Source organism: Lepisma saccharinum, chromosome 18 (assembly GCF_977018435.1).
Source record: "Lepisma saccharinum chromosome 18, izLepSacc3.1, whole genome shotgun sequence".
NCBI lineage: Eukaryota > Metazoa > Arthropoda > Insecta > Zygentoma > Lepismatidae > Lepisma > Lepisma saccharinum.
This window is the reverse complement of record NC_139246.1, coordinates 16,823,647-16,851,645: the sequence shown is the minus strand read 5'-3', so window position 1 is coordinate 16,851,645 and position 27,999 is coordinate 16,823,647. Positions and strand designations below refer to the sequence as shown.

Below are 27,999 nucleotides of genomic sequence, written 5' to 3'. Positions count from 1 at the left end.
ATATGCACCCACAGAAATTTTGGAAAGTCGGCGCCCTTGAGCCCAATGAACCATTTCCGGTAAGGTTAGGTTAGGTAGGGTCACGTATAGGTTACAATAGTTAAAAATTGGTTCGAAAAAAATATGCGTAGCCCCACACACCATTCTCACATAGCCCCACAAGCCATTGAAACATAGCCCCACAAACCATTTGCGGAAACGTATGTTCTTCAGTTACAAAAACACTTTTTTTAAAAAAAAATTGCAATTACTTTCATCAAAAAAACTTGAATGCACCTTCAAGAATGTTCCGCGAAGCAGATGGGTAAGTACGAATGTCAAAAATTCACAACCGGGGACTATCAGATTTTTACCATGGAAATTTCCGGAAAATTTGTAGTTGTCGGATTCCTGTTTTGGTTTTACTTGCATGCCTTCATTGGTGCTTTATCGTAATAAATTATAACTTCCGCTGAAATAGGCCAATTCTTTCGTTTTAACACTGCAATCCATACATTTGTGTGCGTGTGTTGGGGGGGGGGGGGTTGGGATGCAGAAGTAATCACGGTCCTTGCCTGTTCGGGTATCCCTTATCGCACAACGCTAGGACAACCTTGCGTTCTGACGTCAGACGAGGAATCCGCCTACTTTGTTAGGTTAGGTCTGTTAGATTTAGTTCTTTTAACATAAATACACTGCAAATGTATTATTTATGCTAAGATTAAGAGTACTAAACCTAGCTAGCTTCGCTGGTGACGTCAGAACGCCAGTTTGTCCTGGGTTGTGCTGTCCGACAAGGGAGACCCGTTCTGTTACTGATTTGTTAACAGCTGACATGCGATATGTGAAGAATGGCAGGCCGAAGACAGTGGTTGCGAATTGTATCGGGAGAAATATTGCATGTAAAAAATATCCATTACATTTAGTGACCCACGGAACTGTGGAAGATGAACAAAATATAACACAGATAAAGTTCAGGTAAGAATAGTGAATGTATACTTTTAAAAAGTGATAAAAAAAATCCCTGTTTACTCGTACATTTCACCAGAAGACTTGTGTCAAATTAATTGCTTATTTTCTCGTTACTTGATCATGTTGTTATTCCCTGTAACTTATAGTTTTGTGAGGCTACATTTGCATGTGTATTTAGTAGCAACAAAATTTGATAGCTATTTCTCGAAACATTGCCAGTATCGGCTACATTTCCATCAGCGGCAGACCACGTTAGTAATTGATTTTGGTTTCACTGCTAAATGTTCTAGCGAGGCATATGCATTTTTTGTAAGTCTCCCATCGTCAGTCTGGGGTGTAAGAAGTGAGTCTTTCTTGTATGCACCCAAATGTCAATCTCTCTTCCACACACAGCTCGCCCTAGAGAGTAAAAACTGGCACTCGCCCGAGGCGGTGGCCCCTTGTTAGAAAATAAATAATTGTTTACGAATTTTTCAAACGCTCGTGCTTCCAATTCAGCAATTAATCTGCATTTTCGTGATTTCATGGATTGTTTTGAGATCCAACTTAAAAATATCCAAAGTTACTGAAGTCATATTCTAAACAAATACCACATAAATCGTGTCCAATCATTTTAGTCAAAAATAGTTACGTCTCACCAGTGACACATCAGAAATGATGTGGAAGAAACACTTATTTTGAAACTTTTATTAGCTAGGGTGACCAGACATACTCTTTTTAAGAGTATTGTACTCTTTTAGAGGTTCATATACTCTATGCTCTTTTCAATTTGCAAAAATCCCCAAATATACTCTTTTCCTTGCTATTTAATTTCATTCATTATTTTACGCGTAAAAATGCCTTAAAATCCACAGAACGGAAAACGTCAAGATGTCAACAAACTGAAGTATTTACTCCTTGACTCAAGACTTTCCTATGAACAATTTCAAGAGTCATTTTCATATTCCATCAACAAGCAAAACATATTTCAAATTCATTGGAATTTAATGATAATGATTAGGTCTGAGCCGATACCATTTTGAACCGATACTCTTACCAATTCCCACCGATAGTGTAAAATAAAAAAGGAAGTTTTAATTTTGTATAATTTTCAGGATAATTAAGACTGTCAACAAGTCGCACGGGATTTTTGCGGACCCCGTGAAAGACCAAAATGCCGGAAAGTATAGGCTGGTATCGGTAGCTGAATCCCAACCGATACTTTCCGATACCGATACCACTGGTATCGGCCGATACCGATACATCGGCATCGGTATCGACTCAGCCCTAATAATGATATTTTTGAAACTTACTGAGCAATTTCAAAAGCCGTTGAAAAACATCTTGAAGATTGGGGGGAAAGAAAAGAATCAATGATGTGGAGGTGAAGGTCAGTGTGCAAAGATTTAGTACAGGCTGGGTCAAATTTACAGGTGATTGTGCCTCTTATAAAATTCTTGTTTACTCTGCCTGGTACAAATGTTGGTTGTGAATGACTCTTCAGTGTTATTAAAATTTATTGGCGAGAGGAAAAACGTACAATCCTGGTGTCAACACGTGAACAAGTAATAAAAGTGAAATTCAATGTGGACATGACCTGTGAAGAGTTTGGACTGGCAATAAAGTACGATTTAAACATACTCAAAAAAGCAAAATCATCCCAGAAGTATGAACGACGGTGCCATTGGTGAGAAAGTATTTGTAATTAGCTAATTACATTAGACCCATAAGTAATTTAAATCTGTAGAGTGTAGGCCTATTTTATAGGGGCTATAATAGAAGCAATAACAAATAGCCACCCTTATTTTAGTTTTCTTTTTGTTTTGTGCATGCTCACCTTCAACCTATAGACTATACTCTTTTTGGTCAACAAATATCTGGTCACCCTATATTAGCTTCCAATAATCCGTGGTTTTAACCTTCAGTTGTTCGTCTTATTGCTCTTAAGCAATAATGTGGAATACATACATTAATCGTTTATTAATTGTAATAATAATTATATTGAGAGGTTATATAATACCTGTATTTCAGACTAAGGTACAAAAATCTCTGATGTTTTCACCTGTGAAAAATGTTGGTTATAGGCTGCATGTACACAAATGAATATTGGAGTTTTAAACTTGTATATTTTCTATGCTATAGACATTACAAATATGAACCATATATGAAATGAAAGAGTAACTCACCAAGTTTTGATTCTACCCATGCGCAAAATTTGTTTCCTAACTCTGCCGCTTGGCGGAGCCATTCGTAAAGATGGAAATTCCCGAGCGTAAGTCTTTTTGTGTGTTTGAACTCTTCTTCTCCCTTATGCCGACTTAGGCGTCGGGTCCTTTCAGCCACTTCTTAAAAGAAGTTCTATCCTGTGCCAGTCTTTTCACTTCGTCCGGTGTCTTCCCTCTCTTCTGTGCTAGTCCATAAATGTACTGGTTCCAGTTCAACCTGGGTCGTCCCCTTCCTCTCTTTCCTTCTGGTCGGGCCTCAAATATTTGTTTTGGTTTACGCTCTTCCTCCATCCTAATAAGATGTCCCAGCCAGCCTAATTCCCTCTTCTCGATGATTTCAATCAGTGGTTCCTGATTCAGGCATTCTCTTCTTATTGTTGTGTTTCGTATCATATCTCTCCTTGTCTTTCCTACAGTTTTTCTTAAGAATCTCATTTCAGTAGCAGTAAGTCTGCTCTCCAATTTAGTTTGCATTATCCAGCTTTCTGATCCATATAATAGCGTGGGGAGATAGACTGTTTTATATATTTTCATTTTTGTTTCTTTACTAATCTCCTTTTTACCTATAATAGTGTTACTAATATTATAGTACAGATTATTTGCTTTCTGAATTCTGTGATTAATTTCAGAATCCATTTTCCCGTCCGCAGTTAGTATGGTTCCTAAATATTCAAACTGTTCTACTTGTTCTAAGGTCTTATTATTCCAATGAATGCGCATCCTTGCTGGTTCTTGTTTAGTGAAGTGCATGACTTTCGTCTTGCTAGCATTGATTTCCATCTTTCGTTCTTTGAATGCTCGGCCCCACTCTAGGACAGCATTTTGTAGGCTGTTGCTATCTTTTGCTAGGAGAACAATATCATCAGTGTATACTAATGTTTGTACCCATACTGGTTTCATCGTATAATTTCCAATTTTACATTTTCTTGTTCTTCTTTTGCATTGCTTTATAATTTGATACATGAATAATATGAAAAGAAGAGGACTAAGTCCATCACCTTGTTTTACACCTTTTCCCATGTTAAATTCCTTGGAGGATTGTCCATTTATTCTAACCGTTCCTTTAATGAATATTGGAGTTTTAAACTTGTATATTTTCTATGTTATAGACATTACAAATATGAACCATATATGAAATGAAAGAGTAACTCACCAAGTTTCGATTCTACCCATGTGCAAAAATTGTTTCCTAACTCTGCCGCTTGGTGGAGCCATTCGTAAAGATGGAAATTCCCGAGCGTAAATCTTTTTGTGTGTTTGAACTCGCAAGATCTAATTCAGTTGTTAAGGTTCAATGGCCATATCGGCGAAGATTTGAAAGTGACAACAACCTTTGTAGGTGGTATAACCAGTTTAAGACGACAGGATGCTTGTGTAAAGGTAAAAGTTCCGGATGGCCGAGTGTATCAGGCAAGAAGGTGGAAAGCGTCAGAACAGCTTTCACTCGCAGTCCTAGAAAATCTGTGCAGCAGGTGAGTCAAGTAGCAATGCCAACAATGAGAGTGTGGAAAGTGTTCAGGAAAATACCCCAAATGAGACCGCACCATCTGCAGCTGTTGCAGGACTAACGACGGCAGATCATTTGGTTCGTAGAAACTTATGCACAGAAATTCTTAATCAAGAAGATGACGATTTTCTTAGTCGTGTGATTATCAGCGATGAATCCACATTTCATCTAAGTCGAAAAGTGAACATACAGATGGGGGGGGGGGGGGGGGGTCATGTTCAAATCTTCTCCGATATGCCCGTTGAACTGTAACAACTGAATTAGACATCACAAGTTCCAACACACAAAAAGACTTACGCTCAGAAGTCGCCATCTTTACGAATGGCTCCATCAAGCGGCAGAGGTAGGAAGCAAATTTTGCGCATGGGTAGAATCGAAACTTGGTTAGTTACTCTTTCAGGTAAATTTTCCGTATCCGGAAAACGCCTGACACTCGCTATTTATGTCACTTTCCATATTCCTACTTACGTATTCTGCATTGAGAAACATTGCTGAAGATGGCATTTTGCTTTTTTCATGGAAATAATCTATATTTTTGATGTATGAAGTAAGTTTTGTTTGTTTCTTTTTCCCTTCGGTAACACACTAAATGGCGGTCACAGTTTCACTACCGTAGTCTGCATGCAGTGTTTCCACCCCACTCCACCCAAAAATACCTACGTAGCCCCACAAACCATTTGCGGAAACGTACTTTCTTTAGTTACAAAAACACGTGTTTGGAAACACTGACCGGGATTACGTCATCACACACATGCAACATCTGGCTGGAAGGAAATGGATGCAAGAGCTTTCATGCATCGGTCACACATTTTTATTGAAAAATACATGATTTACCGTCAAAATTCAATGAACGATGCGAGAAAACACTTCCCTGAACTTCCACAAGTCTAAAGAAACTGCATTCGGTAAGTAATTTCTCCTGTAAATTTTAAGAAATCAGTTTTCCGCATACGGAAAATTTACCTTCTTTCATTTCATATATGGTTCATATTTGTAATGGGTATAGCATAGAAAATATACAAGTTTAAAACTCGGATATTCATTTGTGTACCCCCGGTATTGTATGCCCCAGGCCCTGTCTCCACAGAATATACTTTGGACTGCATTTTCCAGACTAACGAGGTTCTGGCATCTGAACTCCCATCCAGCATATATATCCAAGCTTTTAACCCCCACACCCCCTATACGCCTTCATGGCGTGGTGCTATGCACAGGGGAACACTTTACCTTTTTTTGATTTTGTTTTGTCCTTTTTTGTTTGTGATATTTCTGCTTCAGACCCGCTCTCTCATGATGAGGTAGTGTGTTGTTTCCATTACATTGTAACAAAACAGTCCTAAATATTTTTGAAGTTACGCTAGGTTAGGATAAGGTTTAGGGCTCCTAGCATTCAAATAAGATTCCTAAATTCTTTCATAGTTAGGTTTGGTTAGTACGAATGTATCATGTGACACAAAATATGCCATATCTCAGAAACTATGTGCAATATTGTGATGATTTACATATTGTTGAAGAGGAGAAGGACAGTCCCAACAGAAAATACATGTGTTACCATTCTTACTTGCTCAGAAAATAGAAAAAATCTTTAAAGAAAATAATATGTTGTTATGAGAAAGAACACTCCACTTTAGGTAATTCCAGGTTTTACCACAATGAAAATTGTTACACAGCATAATCAATACATGTCAAACATAATATTAAAAAATCAGAAAGGTATTATTTTTCATAGTAAAAATATCACAGGTTTCAGTATTGGGTGTATGAACCCATGTTTACACTGGTATACAGAAATTATTTTAAGAAATTACCATTAGTATGAGTACACCCTATTATTAAAAATGTTAAATACCTGGGAGAAGTATTGCTGTGATGTTTATCCACTTTTAACTTGCAGAAATTGTACTAAGACCAAAGTTTGGTCCAGAATGGACATGGGTTACATGTAATGAGAAACATGATTGGTTTTTAGAGTAGTAGTTCAGAACCTAACTGCCTAACCTATTTGTATGTAAGTTGTTCGCTAATATTTTCACAGAAAGCACCATGAAATCTAACCTAACAAAAATGATAGTTAAAAAAATATTTCCCTCTCATCCTTATTGTCATGATATTGATAAGATAGAAGAGCAATGCAAAGTAACATGAAGTTTTTTACCTTTATAGATGGAGGAACTCCTAGATACAGTTTCTGATCCGTTACTTCACCTACCAAACAGTAGCTACAATGTGGGGTCCATTCAACTATGTCACCTACTGGATCAGGATTCATTCCATGCTAACGCTGAAGTGTCTGAAGAAGTTCAAAAATATGGCCTACACTTTTTGGAAGGAGAGTGCGGCGCCGTTATATTGGGGAGTGCGGTGCAAGATAAAATTTCAACTCTAACTGTGAGTGATGAACAGAATAAATCGTTGAACAGTATAGACTGGATGCCTTTTTTAACTCAGGGTTTACTAAATGTGCCAGTTGCTTCGGAAGAAGCTCAGAGTGCAACACAGAATGCTTCCTTGCTCACGGAACCTTTAGATGTTACTAGAGTTTTGCCAGCAAATGTTTGTAATAAAGTGCAATCTTGTAGTAGAGGATCAGCCGTTCAGAATAGTGAATCAGGAGACAATGGTAATTCAGGACAGACTAACAACCCAACAATTAGTACTGAACAAGTCCAATCGTTACTTAACTTTATACAAACATTGGCAAAGTCTCAAGATGGTCCCTTACAGATAATCGTGCAGTCAAATGAGGAAAATGCAACGCCATCCGTTATTCAAGTTAAGGAAGTGCCTCAGTCTGCGCAAGGAACTAAAGTTATTCAAATTAAAGAACTAAAATTAGGAAAGAATGAAAGGGATGTACAAAAGTTAAAAAGCACATTAGAAGAAGTTAATGGTAAAGCTCAATTGAAGAAAAATGGTGCGGTAGTTTCTTCGGAAAACAATGTTGTACATCCATCATTTGATAAATTAACAGAAAAAACTGCTGGTTCAAGAAAAGTCAAAAGGAAGCACTGCAAGTCACAGTCAACATGTCGCAACAAATTCAGATCTCAAATATTGGAGCAAGAAAAAGGTAGCAACAAATCTGTCGATCTTGAAAGCTCAACGGAAACACCTTTGGCAGGTTTCATGGAAGATTACTTAGAGCATAACAATGGTATGCTAGAGCAGGTGGAAGAGACTGTTAGCATCAAGGAAAAACAAAGTTTGTCAGTACTAGAATCAACCGTAGATGAAACAATTATCATCACAATGCCTAAACGTGTTCGGCGAACGTTAAACTCAACAAAGGAGCTCTGTGAAATAGATCTGGATGCTACTCCGTCAAAAGATGCTGTGACGTTTAAAGTTACAAAAGATGGCCATATTCTCTGCGACTCTAAGAACGAACATCCCGGGATTCCGTCCGGGGACGATTCGAAACCAAGTGGGAAAACCAGTAAAGAGATTGTGTACAAATACAAATGTTACTATTGTGACTTTGGTTCCGAGGAGAAATCAGACATTGTAGAGCATACAAAAACCGAACACCCAAATAAAGCTTGCAAGACTCGTATCATGTACGGCCGGCAAAGACGTGAATTCCGTTCGTGCCCATATTGTGGCATACGACTAGTACAGAAGGCATTTTTTCAACATATGCGAGCCATGCATACCGATGCACATCCTTTTAAATGTGGTTACTGTAGCTTTATGGGTCGGGACATTAACCAGGTGAAGCACCATGTGAAAAAGAAACACCAACTTCCTTTTAAATGCATCAATTTATTAAAATTACTAAACCTCGAAGTGAGACAACAGAGTTGGAAAAAGTGGAAAAGTGTTAAAGAAGGGGATATCAATCAGTATGACTATGTAACTGACGACGACGTCGAGTCGGAGTTAGATATTCAAGAAAATGATCCAATCCAACCTCGCCAACTTATAAATTGCCCTGTCTGCAGCACTTCTGTACGGAACTACAAATCCTTGAAAACTCACCTTAAGCAACATCAGAAACGCCGATTCAAATGCGGCTACTGCTCCTACTTATCAATACAAGCAAAATTAGTGTCCAAACACACATGGCGAGTTCACGGTGATGTGGAACCCAATATAATCGAATGTGATCTCGATTCTCCCCAAGTTGTCAACAACTTTGATGAAATTATCGCAGATGTGTATCGCAAGTGTTCTCGCCAGCCCAGAGATCCCGACAATCGTAAGTGGAAAAGAAAATTTAATTGTCCTCATTGCGATTATACTTGCAATTTTGGTGCTTCTTACCGACGACACTTAAAAATGCATGAAAATTCCTTGCCATACAAATGTAACTATTGTGGATTCAAAGGCAGAGAGAAGTACTATGTCCGAAGGCACATACAACGTATTCATGAGGTAAGTTTTACAAAATAATCTTCTTTAGTTTATTTTAATATATTATTAGTATAATTAAGGTTTTAGTGAGCCAAACTGAAATGAAAAAAATAGATAAATGTAAAAGGAATCCTGAGGAAGTTAGGAAAAATGTCCTGGAAACACCAGGGATTTTTTAAAATACATCCCAAAACTTCAAAAGTCTTTTTCCTGATGTAAAACCAAGTAAGAAGTATTAATAAGGTTATTAATGAAATTTCACTATATTTTGCACTGCACATGATTTGACAATGAAAATAATTCCACTCATTTCTTTTTAAAGTTTATTTTGGGCCTTTGACTGATTTGATCGCCTCAAGAATTATTTTGATTATTCACAGAGTTTATTCAGAATTATATTTTATTCAGAGTGTCTACCAGTCAAGAAAGTAAAACAATTATGCTTTTGGTCAAGAATTTTTGCTATTTTTTTTTACAGTATAGTGAACTTTCATTGTTATATACCTGTACTTGGATTTAATAAAATTGAATATTTGGAAATATGAAATTGAATTGAGTTGTGGTTAGGATGTGTCCACTTTGTTTCTTAACAATTACATTCTTGTATACTTGAAGTTTTGTAAAAATATTAAAGTAATGTGGCCATTCCCCATCTAGGATGAAGTCTGAAGCATTAATTTTTACATACGTTAATAATTAAAGCAAGTCTAAATCTCTTTGTTAAAATACAGCTTCAGTTTTCATCATAACTGGCCTTGTGGTATAGGTTTTTCATTGAATCAAAATATCTATTCTCAACTATATCTGAGTAGGAGGGGATTAAGATGTTAAGAAAGAAAAAGTTGTCAAGAAAAAGGAAAGAAAGAGTCAACAATTTTGGATTTGTTATGTTGCTAGACACCCTGTTGATGCTTAACATCTCAGAAGGTTTCCAGAATTAAATCTGAAACAGGTAGGCTGCTTAAACTAATTCTTTTTTACTGTCATGGTTGTCTGTACGTGGACAGTCAAAGGATTTCAATGTTCGGGGTGAATTTCTGAAGTGTATTCCCTTAATACTAACTAATTGAAATTAAGATGAATGTAACACTAGTGGACATTAAAATGATAGACAATATCAACATTTCAAGCCCTTGTTAAATAGTCACTATCGCCAACAATTGTTTTTTTTTTTAATATAACACTTGAGTTTGGGTTTTAAGTTCACTTTATGCACAGATAGGCTAATTGGTACTGGAACTATAGTTTAAAGTAGAATCCAAACTACTGAGTGCTTCCCTGGAAGCACTAACATCTTTTTAGCCAACTATAAATCTGACTGAGTAATGCTGGGAGTCAAAAGACACATCTCTATACTTCTAGCACTCATCAATTGCTGATGCTGTTTTTTTTTTGTTCACCTTTAGTAAAAAAAAATGTGTAAAGGTAAAGTGTTCCCCTGTGCTAAGCACCATACCATGAAGGCGTATAGGGGGTGTGGGGGTGATGTGATCAGCATCATGCCCCTGACCACCTTTACCCCACATCGTTAACCCCAGGTACCCATGTCATTTGATGCTGGCTGGGCACCGGGGCCACTTCCAACGTTGGAAAAGTTCCCGGATTTGAACCGGCCGGGGATCGAACCTGGGACCTTTAGCATGGTAGTCAGATGCGTTACCAACTGAGCCACCGTGGCCACACTTTAGTTACAGCACTAAAGTTTACAGCAGTTTAGTTCACGTGGCCTTTAGTTACAGCACCCTTTATTAAAATACAGGGTTACCCATTTGGGTATGGATAAAATAAAACATTAATAGAAACGTAAATGTGATAGTAGGAAAATTTTCGTGTTGGTGTTTTCGTGCGTGAAACATGGGAGGTTTGCTGAGTGTGTTGGCAACAATGAAGTTTGAACTGATTCATCATTTTTCTTGATCAACATTTCAATCGTCGTTGGTGTGGCCATGGGGGACCAATTGCTTGGCCTCCCAACTCCCCAGATTTAACCCCTCCAGACAATGTCTATTCACAGAAACCCACAGAAATTGATGATTTGAAACTCAAAATCACACAGGCTTTCAACAGAATCACCCCAGAGATGTTACACCAGACGTGGAATGAATTGAATCACAGTTATGAGTTGTGCATAGTTTGCAATGGAGGCCATGTAGAAAACTGAAAACTGTACCAAACTGTTAGTAGGCTAGTGTATAAAAATAAAAACTCCCACCTTTCAGTCTTTTGTATGCAATATTTCAGGTAATTACATTTGACCAAAAAAAAAATCACATCCATTTTATTTTGTCCATACTCAAACGGATCACCCTGTAAATTTTTTATGTTTCAGCAAAGTGGGTTGATTTCAATCAGGTGTTCATGTTGGAAACATCATTTTTATTTTTTATCATTTTACGGGAAGGCATTTTCATGATCGCCTTGTAAACAACAGGTCCTGGGTTCGATACTCAGTGGAGGCATGTAGTGGTTCAGGTCCCACTTTCAACTGTAGGTTCAGTCCCAATTAGCCTGTCAGTGCATAAAGTGGACTTAAAAACAAAAGCTCAAACCAGATTGCATTTTATTCATCATGAGAAATGTGGCAAAACATTTCAATAAAGATTATGAAATGCTGTTTTATTTCCAATCTTTTCACTTCTAGGGTCTTCCAGAAATTGTTTTGGATAATATCCCAGAAAACTGCATGTATGACAGTCTGTCTGATGAAGAGACAGATTTGCAGGAAGAAATCCAACAAAAACGCCAGAGGAAAAGGTTTCCTGGGCAAGCAGTGCATCCAGTGGTTCCTGTTGACGATAAAGTGCTACATGATGCAGGCATTGAGAGGAAGCCTCCTGTTGATGAAGTGACTTACAAGAAGAAAAAAACAATAAAGGAATCAATGGAAGATGATGTCATCCTCAATATATTTGAATTGCACCAATTAATCGACGGCGTTAAGGAAGACAGGGAATTGAAGCCATCACGTGTATGCTTGCAGAACTTGGCTGTGGATTGGAATACCGACACGTCCATGACAGATGCGTCGGGTGTGGTTCCATCGTCTGAAAGTTCCAGAGGAATTTGTCGTGTTAATGAGGAAGATGGCAGTGCAGGAAGCAAGGGAGTTGAAGAAATCAGTGCTCAAGTAGTTAGAGAATATTGTGCTCAACCACAGTGTCAGGTTTCCGAGTGTTTAGTTGCTCCTTTCTCTGTCGAACGCAACGCCAGCTGTGTTGACGATGTTCCGTCCGTCGTAAGCATTAGAAATAAACGCAGCACAAGAACAAGGACAAAGATTCAGCCAAAGAAACCTCGCCGCACTATTTGGAAACAGCAAAACGTGAAGAACTTCATACAGGAGAAAGATAAAAATCACACGACATGTATATGCGGGGTGAAAACGGTGACCAAAGCATTTTACAAGCATGCCAAGAAGCATTTAAACATTAAACCGTACAAGTGCGGACACTGCAACTATCGCTCGATCGAACGAGCGAAAATCAGGGTTCATAATACGTTCGTGCATCCCGATCTTCCACTTCATATCGAAGAAGACGAAGTGGACGCTAGCAGCTTGAAGCAACCGGTGACGATTAATTTACAGGACAGAGACACAGCTTGCAGTAGTGGTAGCGACAAAGTTATTTTATTCCCATGCTTCATGTGCAACAAACAAGTACTGTGCTTCATAGACTCTATTATGGAGCACTTCTTTCATCATTTCAGTTACTTACCTTATAAATGCATGTTTTGTGGTTTCCTAGGGTTTTCCATGCAGGCAGTTCAGGATCATGCAGTGAGAGAGCATAAAAATAATACAGTGCTGATCGAAGAGACAGGACAAGATATCCCCGAAGGACTGCAGGATGCTGTGAATCATTTCATGGTGCTCTTGGAAAAAGAGTTGGCCAAGAAATCAGATGAAGAGGAAGATTTGCTTGCCAAGAAACAGGTAAGTACATTTTTTAAACTAATTTAGCTAAGGTACTAAAATAGCTCATGGCACACAGTAGATGCATTAGTAATCTAGGAATGTAGAATAGAAGAAACAAAGTTTTATGTACCTATAATAGGCTTAAAACATGTCAAATTAGAGCCCAGAACTTTTAAACTCTGATTTGCTTGCTTGATTGATTGATTTGGTTTATTTAACTTTGCATTTCTGCCACTTATGGCAAATCGCAAAGATGTGGATGAGTGCTGATATGATGGAATTGATGAAGGGTTACTCATGAAGGCTGGGATTTGAAGTGTCTTTGTGAAGTGGCACTGTGCTAACTAATCCTCCACAGAGGCTGACAAACTTGTTTTTTTATAATGCTGTAGAAGTAGCAGTTATAACCTACAGATTAAATTAACTTACACCATTGTTCATAGAAACTTTCAGCGAAAAATGCAGGCTCGACCAGGACTCGAACCCAGGTTTCTGGCATACCATGCCATTGCTCTAAACACTGAGCTACCGAGCCGGCCTGGCCTCACCTGATTTTTCGCTATCTCTGTTTTAACTGCGTGGAATTGTCTGCCAGTGCACTGGCTCGGTAGCTCAGTGGTTAGAGCAATGGCATGGTATGCCAGAGACCCGGGTTCGAGTCCTGGTCGAGCCTGCATTTTTCGCTTGAAAATTTCTACGTAGTACATCTCCTGTGTGTGTCTAATCTACAACCATGCCCTATGAAAAATGCTTGTAACGTTTGTAAATATTGCCCCTTTGCATGAAACAAAACCTTGTGATCTTTGAAGTGGTTTGAATTTAATTGCTAATTTATGTTATTTCCTCACGACGACAAGAACAGCCCTATGTCTTAACACTGCATGAGTGTGCCTAGCCGGCATCTCAATTCAAAGTGTAGCAGTCTTTGGTATTTGTCCTACTTGAAATGCCATGATCTAGAGTTTTAAATGGCTGCCACTAGATATCACTAATAGCACCAAAATAGATGCTAACCTTAGTCGTTCACAAGATGGTGTCTATTCAACAGAAGGTATTTTGTGTTCTCCAATTCAGCAAGACATTACACCCTGTGACTTTTTTTTTTGTGGGGGTGGGGGATACGTAAAACATGTCTTTTGTTCCACCATTACCCATTGACTTGGATGCACTCAAGGAAAGAATCAGGGCTGCGGTAAATTCAGACACACTCAGACACGTTTGGAACAAATTCAGCTATCGTCCTGATGTTATCCATGCAGCTTGTGGAGGGCACATAGGGCATTTATAATACAGCGAGTAAAACTCGAGGACGTGCTTAATACTTTTGTAATTTGTTGGGTTCCTGTCACACATTTTCATTATTAAATATAATTATTTAAAATCTGGTCATTCTTTTTGAAACACACAGTATATTATTCAGTTAATAAAGTGTTTTGCTTTGAATCCTACGTCATTTTTTTTCCCTTGCACAGAACTCAAAACCAGCAGATAAAGCGAACAAGGCATTCCAGTGTCCAATATGCAAGAAGATCCTGAATTGCCATGTGAATACTGTCCGTCGCCACTTCTATGTTCACTACAACTATAGGCCTTACCAGTGTGGGTTCTGTGACTATAAAGGGACATCACCAGGTGAGGTAAGTGAATAATGCAGTTCTTAAGTGTTTCTCTTCAAAAAACTTTTCTGTTTCTTTGTTTTCTTAGTAGAGATTGTACAGGTGTTGTTTTACAGTGATTGTAGTGGCATATTTCTGGTTCAAGCATGATTTTTTTTCACAGGATGTGGTGGATTGTTAAAGCAAAAAGTCAAAAATTCTGTTGTTTTTTTTAAAAAAAGCACCCAACAAGCATTTTTTATGTTTTAAACAAATAAAACATTATTCCAAGAAGACTTATTTTGCTAAGAATTATGAATAATATGCAATCTGTTAATAATCCAAGGAAGGACTATGTTCCTAGTTATAAAGTAAACGCTTGACTAACTTTTAAAATTCCTATTTTTGTTAATCTTAAATCTCCCATGTAGGCTGTTCAAAAAGGTTCAACTAATCCACAGGGCACAGTCGCCAGGCCCCACATGGTAGCTCCTCTGTTTTTCGAAATACAACATTTTATCGCTAATGCAACAAAATATTGACATTAACAACTAAAGTCGGAATCACTAACCTTCTGACCCTCTGTAAACAAACCATCTCACTTCGAGTAACGTATCACTCCATGTCAGCTGTTCGTGAATTTCGTGGCCATCATGTTCACTGGCACTTAATCTTTAAATTAAAAGAGGTGTTCACACTCTGGAATACTTTTGCGGGTGAAGGAGGCGAGTCGTGTGAGGGTGAGGGAGGTTGAATTAGAAGGAACACCTCTCAACAAGGGAGGAAAAAGTTACAATATTTAAGAATTCACCCCCAAATGTGCATCTTACTTTGTATGTAGGGTACAAGAAAATGTGACTGCCTCAAAATATTTGTGTATCTTACAGTCTTCTTTCCCCACTTTTTTTTGCCAGCGACAATGCTTCACTAACAACACCGTTTCCCTTGGTGTTTTTGCTGCATAAACCAGCATTTTTGAATGTGTTGACAAGGACCTATGAGTGTGTTTTTGGATGATGTATCTTTAGAGACGTTGAGGCACACTCTGGAGGATACTGGAACGTGTTGGATTGAGATGTAGATCGACCATGCACATTTGTCATTAGTTGTATTTTGTATTTGATTTTTGTTATTTAACGTCGCTTTTCTTCCATTTTTGGCTAATCCCGACGATGATGATGAGTGATCGTCAGATGAAATTGATGAAGGGACACTAACAAATAACACCCATGCTGGGATTCGAACCAGCGAACTTTGATGGCGAGTCCGAAAATCGGCCACCATGCAAGGTGTACATTTTGATTTTTCATTTTTTACATACGTACATTTAACTCTGAACAGGTCATCAGTGAAACACTGCTTATTCCGCGTCGTTTGACAAATGGTATATCTTTGCACCTTGTGGCTATGTGGGGTATTTTATTTTCATAAGTTGGCAACACTGTAAGTTCTATTAAGTGAGTAACAAAATTGTTTCATGTATATAGTATTCAATTTTAAAAATGTTTTAAACACTTGTTAAAAAGACATACCAAGGTGTTTAATTGTGGCACATGGGCATTCATCACGATGTTTCTTTGTTAATTGAATGTACATTTTCAGCCACATTTTTCTGTTAACAAAATGACAGAATGAATGTATCGTATTGTTCTACTAGGAACGTGGGATCGAACCAGGAACCGCAATTGTCCTGTGGGCGATGTAGCTCATGTCATCATTTATCCTCTGTGATATGAGCACTCACCCCTTACTGTTGTCCTAATGGTAAGGTGCGAGAGGTTAACTATACACACTCAGTAATGGCAAAACACATTCATGGATTTTATACGCTCAAGTCTGGATCAACATGGTTAGAATAGGTTAATACCTGTCCATCACTGTTGATGAAGATTCCTGCAAAAAGCTCTCGGAGCTTGTTTGCCCAATCTCTCCTTCTGCGCCTTTCAGCTCCAAGACCAAAGATAAAAGACCCCTCAGGACCCGTTGCTCTCTAACTTATTCCTTCTTCCAACTCCCTGGTGACTGCAATACCAGTTAATCAGCACCTTAACTCCAATAAACCAGGAAGATTTGTTAATTACTGACATGGCATGACATGAGTGCCTGAGAGAGCAATGGCCGGGTATAGAGGTTATGAATTCTGCTTGATACAATTCTCTATTTAGAGGAGATTGATACGGAATAGACAAAGTTACAAAACATCCAAATGACCACAGACTATCAAACATGCAGCATCAAAATGTGTTTAAACATGCCAACCTGATTAAAGGCATGCTAAATGCTGAATTTTTGGAGACACCTGATGGCTTCATAGCAAGGACAAAACATGTGTCACATGCTGCTAATGAAGTAATAATATATTGTTAAAAGACAATACAAGCCATGGATATCACATAGATATTTTCTCTTGCCCATTCTACTCATCTCACATGTGTTACAGTCAGGATGGAGACTTGTGCACTGGAACTGGCTACTATTGCGGTCCATATTCTCTATGGGGCAGTCCATTGTGCCATGTGTATAATGAAACTCATGTCTAATAGAATAAATGTTCACTGTGTGTATTATGTAGGGCTGAGCCAATACCAATGCCAATGCTTGAAAATTGCAACAATGAAAGGTTGTTGAAAATGTTGATTAATATTACTGGGTGAGTATTCCAGTCCAGGGGCGCCGACTTATCAAAATTATTGGGGGGGGCTCTGATCACTGAAATAAATTAATGAATGACTCACTCTCTCCCTTTTTAAGTTTTGGCCTCAGTGTTCGGAATCTCGTAAAAGTCCATGAATTCCTCAAAAATATCAAAATTTTTATTCACAGCTCGAATGCAGAATATTAATTGTCCACGGATGGATATGTCACAAGTTTCGTCAACCATAATAGCAAAATATTCCCGACTTTTAATATCTGCTACCACGGAGGTCAAAACAGATTTCCCTAATATATCAATGATCTCGTTCTGAATGTCATGTTAGAGCCATTTGTAGCCTGAACTCCAATCCACTCGCCTAGTTCATGCACATCGTCTTTTGAAACTCCTTTGAGTAAAAATGTTAACAATACTCATAATTATATACTCAGTATATAGTAATAAGTCATGTGTTTTGCTGTCTCTGGCCATAGCCCCCCCCCCCCCCTAAAGTTGATGGTCTAGAACATTTCAAATGTGTATTTAAAGTTAAGTTCATGTGGCACAATTCAGAGTTAACTTTAGAAGAGAAGCAAAGTAATACATTAGATCCTCTTAAGCAAAATTATTTGGGGGGCTCTGCCCCCACATCATTAACATTGGGGGGCTCGAGCCCCCCTAAGCCCCATGGAGTCGGCACCTATGTTCCAGTCCAATTATAACCATCAATTTAGCAGAGTTTCCTTTAATTCTTTTGCTACGGCATGCGTAACTTACAGAAAGCGACTGCAGTCAATTTGAATATTCTCGTCACTGCTGGTGTCAAGCGAAGAAAAAACATTACCAGAACATGCTGCCATCTAGTCTCTGTCGTTTGAACTATTTTCGAAGGAAATAACTCCCTTTGGTTCTGAACAAATTAAAAATGTGTACCGCCACGTGTGTGTAAACAAAAATGGCAACAAGGATAGTTTATCTGCTCAGGGACATGCCCAAGATCTTTTAAAGGAGTGAGGGTACATATACTTTTTTTTAGTAATCTGCCCTCATTTCGCTATCTTTCCTCTTTTTTTAGGAATGATGGACCAAAAGGAAGGGTTATGGGCCCTACCAATTCCCTCCCCCTTGGGTACACCACTGTATCCACTACGATAACAATGAAAATCTAACACCAAGAGTAACCCCCGGCTATGGCCCTTTTTCAAATGATAGGGGAAGAATTCATATCAGTACTTTAGAATACTTTTTTTTTTTTTTTACAAATTTATGCAATTCTGACTATTTCCCCAAAAAACTATGCAGTGAAAGTTACACTAGCATGCCAAATCCCACAGCGAGAAAGTTAAAATATTCAAAAATTAAATCAGAATATAAGAAATAGCCTTTATGTAATCACAAAATACAGCATGTGCACAGAGTCCTGCTACCGTTACAATGAAACTTAACTCCTAAACTATATGAGATAAAGACATGCGTTTTTTTTTGCAACGTGTTCTACAGCTTTCAAAGTTTTATTTACAATTACAACACTTCCACATGCGCCCCCGTTAGTTGCCCCCAGGACGTCGAGACGATATTAGATCTCCATCCATATATGCTACAGCATAGCAGCATCAATCTGTTCGAGAACTTCTGCAATCCGTGTAATAATAATAATAAAATAACACTACTGATTAAAAGTTGGAGAGCTGTAGAACACGTTGCAAAAAACCACATGTTTTTATCTCATATTGTTTAGGAGCTATTTCATTGTAATGGTAGCAGGACTTTGTGGACATGCTGTACATTTTTTTTCATGTACTATTGGAGCAAAATTAATAGAAACTTCAAATATTTCATAACTTCCAGGATAATTACAGAGTGGTTACTCATCGAAAATTATGCATGAATTTTTGGCTCCAGGAATTCTGCATGTATTCTGCGTGAATTTTTCTCCGTAGACGTGAAAAATTACAACTTTTATTAATCCAAATCCCATTGAATTTATACTACTTTATAAACGCCCTGTGGCAGATTTTTACAGTTTAGCTTTTATTTGTAATAAGGAAGGAAAATAAAGCTGCACGGAAAATAAAACAATTCTCTCAATCTGTTTACTTTGTTAGTGTCGTTTGCAGAACAATTATCTGACAGATGATACCTTGAAGTTGATTAGGTAAATTTGAGTTTGAAATTTTGTATACAATTACCAACTTTTCCTAGATTACTAGATACCATAACATTTGTGATTTTTGTTTTTAAATTTATTTCGAGTCCCGAGTATGTGAAATGGCAAATGTAAACTCCACATTTTAAATTAAATATTTTAAATATATATATATCATTAAATTGAATTGAATTACAATTTTTGGATACATTGCAATCGCATAGACCCTTCATATTATTAATATTTGTATGTGTGTGTGTGGGTGGGTGGTGAGAAGCGGTAATACGTAAGGTTGAAATAGAAAAAAGACAGTGCTTGTATCCTTTTGGAAAGTTTGCCTTGAAAACCGGGGAATTATACTTGAATTTATCATGGTCCTAGAGTGGCCACCCTGAATTAGAGTTGCGAACAATCAAAATGCCGGAAAAGCATCGACCAGTACCAGAAACTAAAATCCAACCACTACTTTCAATACCGATACATGGTATCTGCTTTTACCGATACATAGGCATCGGTATCGGCTCAGCCCCAGTATGTAATTAGTGTCCTTTAGTCTTCCTCAAACTATTCATTTTGTATGTTCCCTTCCAGATAAAACAGCATACTGTGATCCATGGAAATGTGAAACCAGCTATTATAAGCTCCATGGAGGAACCCATTGAAGACCTGGAAGAGATGATTGCCAAATGCATGGAAGACACGAAAGCCAATATGCAGGCTGCCCAGTGTTCAAACTTCAGAGGTTAGTAGCAAGGGCGTACAGAGTGAACATTTTTGTGGGCGTGGGTGGGAAATATAAAATGTCTCAATCTTCAGAATGGAATGATGATATCCCAATACTGTGTAAGCAGGGTTGACTTAAGTGCCCTTAGGGGGTGCCAAACCAGGGTGTTCACCTTGATTAGCACCAAAGCCTATTTTTGATTACTTGAGTGTGGCTATTTCTTTGTTTCTTTCATTGGCATATTCTCCATGTTGCCTGATTTAACCAGGTAACATGTGGTGTAACAGCCCGTGCGGGCCAGGGTCTACCTACCGACTGCCGGCGTCTCTCCCAACTGCCGAGGTGGGAGATCATTCAACCAGTTTCGGGGTGACGTGTGGAAAGCACGACGAACTCCCAGTCGTCGTCATAGGTTTTCATGACCGGGCTATGCTACTAATTCATAGCTCTCCAATGGCATAGTGGTAGCGTCGTTGGCTTGTAATCAAGGAGTCCCGGGTTCGATACCTAGTGGAGGCACATAGTGGTTCAGATTCCAGTTTAAACTGTAGGTCTAGTCCCGATTAGCCTTTCTGTGCATAAAGTGGACTTAAAACACCAATTCAATCAATCAATCAATCGTAGCTCCCCAATTTTCCTGGCGATGGTGGGCAGCCAATGGCTGAACTCACAGGAGGAAAGTTGTTATACTTCCCCAGGAGAGTCGAACCTCTGCACGTCCTGTAGCCGGAGTCCAAAGCATGACACCTTAGACTGCACGGCCATGGTGCGGAACTGTTACCAACTTTTTTCTTGTATTTTTAAAGTTTCTCCAAGGTATTGACATTCTACTAAACCTAGGGGATGTAAGAGGATCAACATATAAATAAATAGTAAAGTTCTCCCTCCCCAAGTGCTTTGCTCCATGCCATGGAGCCATATAGCGGGTGTGGAGTTAGGTCCCAAAGGTGGGGTGATGTGATCAGCACCATGCCCCTGGCTGCCTTTACCCCCCTGAGTTTCCTCCAGGTACCCACTTTATAAGATGCTGTGTAGGCACTGGAGTCACTTGAGCAGGTGGGAAAAATCCCGGTTCTCCCCCACCGGAGATCGAACCTGGGTCTCTCACATGGTAGTCAGACATCCTAACGACTAAGCTAATGCAGCTCTCTCTCTATATAATAAAGATAATAATATAGATCTTGCTCAAGATAGGGACAGATGGAAGGCCTGTGTTGCTGCAGCCATGAACCTTTGGGTTTAAGAAGGCGAGAGAGTTAGTTAGTTAATAGTTGCTGTAAACCAGGTCAAATTTTCAGAATACGAAGTTTGCTTGAGTTTATTTTTAACCTCTTGTTTACCAAATATCTCGATCGAGATATTTACCTGTAACCCCTCGGGGACCAAATATCTCAATCGAGATACCTTGACAAGTTCGTAGTTTTTACGTCATAATGTCGCTATTATTCGCTGGAATTGCCATTTTCTTCTTTTATATCGTTGTTAACACATATATTGCACCGTAAGGACTGTTGCATGTCTTGGTGGTAAAAAAGAGGCCGGAAAATGGCAGCTTCTTTTGTCTGCTTTTTCTGAAGAAAAAAAACATTGTGCCCATCAAAAGCAGGAGTTTCTGTACCACTACAATAATGCAGTTGAACCTCGATTTGGGAATAGTTTGCTGGTCGGTAGCAGGAGGTTGCCAATTACTTTCAGTTTCTGCAAAAAAAGGGGGGGAGTAAGGGGTGGAGGAAGGAGGGGGTGTAACAAAGGGAACGATCAAAGTGCAGGTGGAAAGGGAAATCCTTATACTCGAGTACAGGTGTTCGTCACGTGACTGCAACGTCCTAAATAGACTGATAACTAGAGTCACATATTGTTGGTAAATAAAAAAGCAAAATTTCGGTACAAAAACTGAGTCAATTTCAGGTTCAAAAGCGGTAAATAAAATAAAATATCGGTGTTATAGCGGTGAAAAATTGGATGAAAAGTGGTATATAAAAAGTCATTTTGGTTTTAAAATTGTGAATATAATCCTAAATTTGATTTAAAAACTACACTTATTCCACAGAATTAACATTTCACTTCTAATAGCACATTCACGTAGTTATCAGAGTATTAAGTTTATTTCTGTGTAAAGGAGTCCATTTTTGCTTCTCCAATATTAACAGCAGAATTAATCAATTTTCCGGGAATTGCATAACTCTCAGGATAATTCAGACCTCGGAAGGTTTCGCGTCGGTGAATAAACCCTGAATTTCGCTTTTTGCAGTTCATTTCGCATTATTTCGTGACAAAACATGGTCACAAAATGGATCTCACACCTTTCAAAAACATTAACACTACAATGTGTTTCTTCAAATTTCGTTTTTTTTTGTCAAAAACGAAATATGCATGCCCCTACTGATAACACACTTCTAAGATGTTCCGCAGTACTGAGCCACTCGCAATTGTAGTTATGCAGCGAAAAGTTCTTGTGATGCGTAGTTGTGCATTGACAAGTTTCAGTGGCGCACAGACATGTCTTTTGGGGGTGGGGGGTACAAGTTGTGTTCTATTGCTCATATGATAATACTGCAATTATTTTCTTGTTCCAAATATGCCTGCGATCATTTCCATGTGTATTTTGACAATGTCCTGTACTTTGTTGCCCAGGGAAGGGGAAAGGCATTTTTCTTCATAAATATTGAAAGTTCCCCCCTCCATATATATACTCCATGTGCATAAATTGTATATAGTTCGAATCTATGGTTCATTCCGCATATAAAGATATATCATTCATCTGTCTAGGGCAATTAGCCTCCGATCTGCAGTCATCTAAATGAAACTCTGCATTTTGCTAAAAATTGGCCCGGTCCCGGGGGGCTAACATGGCAAAATGGCCTCGGTAATCAAAAGGTTAAGTCCACTTTATGTACAGAAAGACTAGACTAAACAGGACTGGACCTGCAATGTAAAATGCGATGTCAACCACTATGTGCCTCTTCCGGGTGAGTTACTACTTGTTTTATGAAGAGTTGGATTTATTGCTGATGAGAATTAATTAACATTACTGCTATTGCAAAATCATGTAGAGCAAATTAACTCCTAAGAAGGAAGTATGTGGATTATCAGTGTATATCTTCGACTGCATCTGGTCTCCCTAAACTAAAGCAACTTTGCATTCTGGCGTCAGACGAGGAATGCCAATGTTGTTAGGCTTGGTTCTAATAACATAAATATACTGAACATTTATTATTTATGCTAAGAGAACTAAACCTAGCTAGCCTAACTTAACAACTTAGGCATTTAGCCTAACAATGTGATGTCAGAACACAAGATTGCTCTAGTGTTGTCCAAAAAGGGAGAGCCTGCTGCATTATGCACAGACTTGTTTTCAGATCTATACAAATCGTCCAAATTTCAGTACGTTGTACTTATGCATAAATTTTATTGAAATATATTTCTTGTAGGTGGAGAGTTACTTCAAACTGTGGAAGGAAAAGCATGGTGTGAAGCCCTGTTTCAAGGTGAATGCCCATGGTGTGTAGATGACGTCTCATCTGTTCAAGTGAAAACTTGCAGGTAAGTTGTTTTTTGCTGCTAAATTTTATTTAAACAATAGTGTAAATAGTTGAATAGCAGTGTGAAATATTTACTAGTACATGTAGGAGCTTTATGAGTACACATAGCCAATATTAAATGGCAAATGTTGCTTATACAGTGTAAATGGTTGATTCATTTAATATATTAACAGTGTTTGTAAGTAACTAGTTACTTTTAAAAATAAGGAACTGTAACAGTTACTTTTTTGCATTAGAAGTAACATCAACAGTTAATTCATAACACTTAATTGCTAAATTGAAAATGTGTAATGTGGGGAAGAGCTAAATTTGGCAACTCTGTTTCCTACTAAGTGTCTTTTCTGGATGCTAAAGTGAGAGAATTTTAGTGATATAAATTACCTAGGGCAAGGATCAGAATCAAAGTTGTCAAAGTGGTATCTGCTCGGTCTTAGTATATTGTGCAACGCTATCAAGTTTTATTCTGGTATACAGAGTGATCCATTCAAGTGTAGACCACTCCATCGGGGTTTGCGCTATCGGCAAGCAAGTCACACGTGGCCATATGTCGGCACTGTAGACTGTCCGTGAATCAGTGGCTCAACCACGGGAGGGCATTGCCTCCCAACCTTGCACGGAAATGAGTTCTGGGGGGGCGGCAAGGGGGGCTAACATTGTACCTGTGTACCTGTCGAGGGAAATTACCTCCCAAAACTTCAAAGTTTATGGAAATAAAAATACTTCTCGTAAAATGTTCTTGTTCGCTTAGCTCGCATTACCTGCGGTTATTAGTCTTATCAAGTTCAGAACTTTAGCTAGGGGATGGCGGGAGTCGGCCCTGGGTGCCGAACGAACTAAATTAAATAAGTTGTGAAATTGATTGATTGATTTGTGGTTTTAAGGGCACTTTACGTAGAGAAAGGCTAATCGGAACTGGAACTACAGTTTGAAGTGGGATTTGAACCACTGTGCCATGTGCCTCCACCGAGTATCGAACCTGGGACTCCTTGATAACAAGGTGACGGATGTTACCATTACACCATCGGGGAGGCACAAAAGTTGTAAAAGAGAGAATGCATTGGCATCCCTTGAAATTATTTGCACCCTATTAATTCAATATTAATTTCAGCCTGCAAAATGTTGGATCCAAAAATTTTCTTGCTCGCTTTGCTCGCAGTTTATCGTTGTTCTCTGCACTGTATTGTAAATTACCAGACAGAGAAATAAGACTTGTCTTAAATTGATTTTGTTTTAAATGCATGAACAATTGTTTGGAGGAAAGGGAACGTGCACATTTCAGAGACAATTTATGTAATTTTTGCTGTTGGTTTATCGTGAGATGGCTGAATTGGTTGCATAATGTATTTAAATAATATAAGTTGTGTTCAAATCCGGGAACTTTTCTAACGTTGAAAGCGGCCCCGGCGCCCACCCAGCGTTGAATAACATGGGTACCTGGGGGAAACCCTGGGGGGTAAAGGTGGTCAGGGGAACGGTGCTGATCACATCACCCCCACTCACGACCGGATCAAGAAAGTGTGGGGGTTACCTCCACACCCCCTATACGCCTTCATGGCGTGGTGCTAAGCACAGGGGAACACTTTACCTTTTTATATAATATGTATTAAATAAACTTTGAAAATGTACACAATTTAGTGTCCACGTCGCTCCATGTTGCATATATGTGAGACACATATTGTGCATGAAAGTTATACATGTTAATGTAAAAAAACAATTATATCTGGAATGCATTTCTCAAGCATTTTCTGTCTTTGAAAAATAGTTTGTATTCTTATTTCCATTATTAATGTCAAATTGAACGTGTTGAAAAAATAATTCAAATCTTCTACCCCCTTTTTCATAATTTACAAGGGTAATAACATCTTTGATACTACCACCACTACTACTAATAATAATAATAACAGGCTAATAATAATAAAATAATAATAATATTGTTGTTCCCGGGTTCGAATTCCAGCTTGTTTGCGAGTGTCCATTCATCAATTTCATCACTCATCCCCATCTTTGCAAAATGAGCCAAAAGTTGCACAATAAGCGAAGTAAGTAAAGCAAATTAATAATAATAACGATAACAATAATGTTATAATAATATTATAAATAATATGAAATATTATTATTATTGGCACATTTATCCTGGTTTTTCTCCCCCCCCAGACAAAAATTTGTGGTTGCGCCTCTGCAGTGAATCAAGCGCACAAGTTTCTGTATCTAGTTTAAAGAGTGATTTATTTACTTACTAAATTAAGAAAGGAAGTGCTGAAACTGGCTGCCTTCAATGTTCACACATTTTTGACACCTCTTGATGAAGTTACCAATCATTCGCTGCAGTTCCCATTGTTTAATGTTGGTAAGTTCTTGGATGTTACGTTTCAGTTCTTCCAGGGTGTGTGGATTAGACTTGTATACAGCATTGAACAATTCCTGCCTCTGGAAATTTAGTATACAGAGAGTGGATTGTTTGACAACACGGAACTTTTACATCTGGGAATTCTGTTTCAAATCACCTTTGAACTTCACATGCCGATTGAGTTAACACATATGAATCTTAACCCTTCGAGCCGGGGCCTATAGATGTCAGAAGTAACTCATGGACGGATGACGAATATTTCGTCAAACAAATATTTTGGTAATAAAAGTTTATTAAACAGGAAACCGAATTAAAAAAAACACACAGAATCTTCTTGGGTTTAATCTCCAAGCTTTCACCTCACATCTGCCGTCATCACCTAGTAGACTCTGACGTTATTCTCGCGTCACCAGGCTGATTGTTGTGCTGTCGTATTCACCTTTATATAACTTGGAGCAATCAGCGACCAGTGGCGGTTTGCCCTGATCGATGGGTGCATTTCTGATGGAGTTTCCGGTCAGTTGTGATAAACATTCTCCTTCTTTCTTCTTCTTTTTTTTAAAAAATTACTATTTGTATTATCGTTTTGATACTATGTATTCGCCATTACATAACTTGGGGCAATCAGCGACAAATGGTGGTTTGCCCAGATCGATGAGTGTTACCGGATGTGAGCTAGCCCAAAAAACAAAAACAAAAAAACAACAATGAAATTACTCTGTCTGTTGCTTCCAAAAATGGGTACACATAGACATGTTTACCTTACTGAACGAAAGCCTTGGAAATTCTGAATAAAACGAGCCCTCATTGGCATTTAACGTTTTATTACAACTTCTTTAAAAAAAACATTTTCCAACATGTTACATTTTGCTTAAAACGAGCCCTGTCCTTGGGAATTTTCATGGATGACGAATATTTCGTACAGTAGAAAACATTCCCTGAGCCATAACACACCTTGCTGTTGAATGCACTAGAAAAAACACAATACCTTATGACTTCACAGTCGCCAGACTAATAAACAGGCCACACAATACAAAACAAGGACCCGTATCACTTCACAGTCTTGTGTCTACTTTCAGGACCTCAGTAAAAACTGGTTTATAGCCCCCCTTCCCCAGCTTACATTAATGGGTGTCTTAACAAAAATGTATTAAAAACGTGTGCACATCGATGGCGACTAGTTTGAACAGTTCCGTTTATAATTCTGGTAAGTAAGTCACTTTTTAAATAGTTACAGAAACCACAGTGCACTTTCTTCATCGGCACTTGATGATGCCGACAAACCATGCAAGTGCCTCGCTTGCCGATAGCGCAAACACCTGACGTAGCAGTCTACACTTGATTGGTTCGCTCTGTATTTTTCACATTAACCATTAGAGCTGTTCTCATTTTAGCTGAGTGGTTAAAACAGTTGCTTGAAATTAATGTATCTTGGCACTGCAAATATCACTGAACAGTGTAGGTCCATCCTAATAAGTGTGTGTGTAAAGTTGTATTTTTTAGTGTCGACATCATCAGTTGCGTTCACATGAAATGTGGTAAATTATATTTCTAAATGAATTTTATCTGGGTTTTCTTTCTGTTTTTAGGCACCTGAAAACTCACTTCAATTACAAGCCATTTAAATGTGCATATTGTGATCAAAGGTGCACTGATCGAACAGATGGGCGAAAGCATTTGCTTAGGTATGTATACAACAATCTTACTTTATACACTTAGTAGGTTAGGTTGTTTGATCAAATGGCAGGTTTTATTAACTCTTTCGCTACGGAATTCTCTGGCACACAATATCCCTTGGCTGCGTAATTAAATTTGAAAATATGTTTTTTTTATAAGAAAATAGTTTTCACACTTACATTCTGTAGTCCCTGGTGGTATGATATTTTGAAAAATTTTGAAATTTTGAAAAAAAACAACATTTTTTTAGAAACAATAATTTACAAACATTTTTTTAGAAATAATAATTTTACACAATTACATTGCAAAATATGTTATAGAGAACTTACAAAAGTCATTCCTTGCACTGGAAAACCATTCTATAGTCCCTGGTGGTATGATATTTTGAAAAATTTTGAAATTCCC

The 27,999-nt window shown here is 38.2% G+C and overlaps 1 protein-coding gene and 1 non-coding gene across 2 annotated transcripts in view; both read left to right on the top strand.

Moving 5' to 3' along the window:
- Positions 1 to 642: 642 nt before the first annotated feature.
- The window catches only part of LOC146002421 (uncharacterized), a 39,702-nt gene continuing 12,345 nt past the window's right edge, over positions 643 to 27,999 (top strand). The window contains exons 1-7 of the mRNA XM_083140244.1: positions 643 to 957; positions 6,826 to 9,036; positions 11,657 to 12,949; positions 14,404 to 14,568; positions 19,896 to 20,046; positions 23,460 to 23,571; positions 27,507 to 27,602. Coding sequence (XP_082996370.1) covers positions 6,826 to 9,036; positions 11,657 to 12,949; positions 14,404 to 14,568; positions 19,896 to 20,046; positions 23,460 to 23,571; positions 27,507 to 27,602 — 4,028 coding nt within the window. The 5' untranslated portion in view covers positions 643 to 957. The remainder of the gene's footprint in view (positions 958 to 6,825; positions 9,037 to 11,656; positions 12,950 to 14,403; positions 14,569 to 19,895; positions 20,047 to 23,459; positions 23,572 to 27,506; positions 27,603 to 27,999) is intronic.
- On the top strand, positions 13,533 to 13,604 carry TRNAT-GGU (transfer RNA threonine (anticodon GGU)). Its single transcript has one exon. It is a non-coding gene; the product is annotated as a tRNA-Thr (tRNA).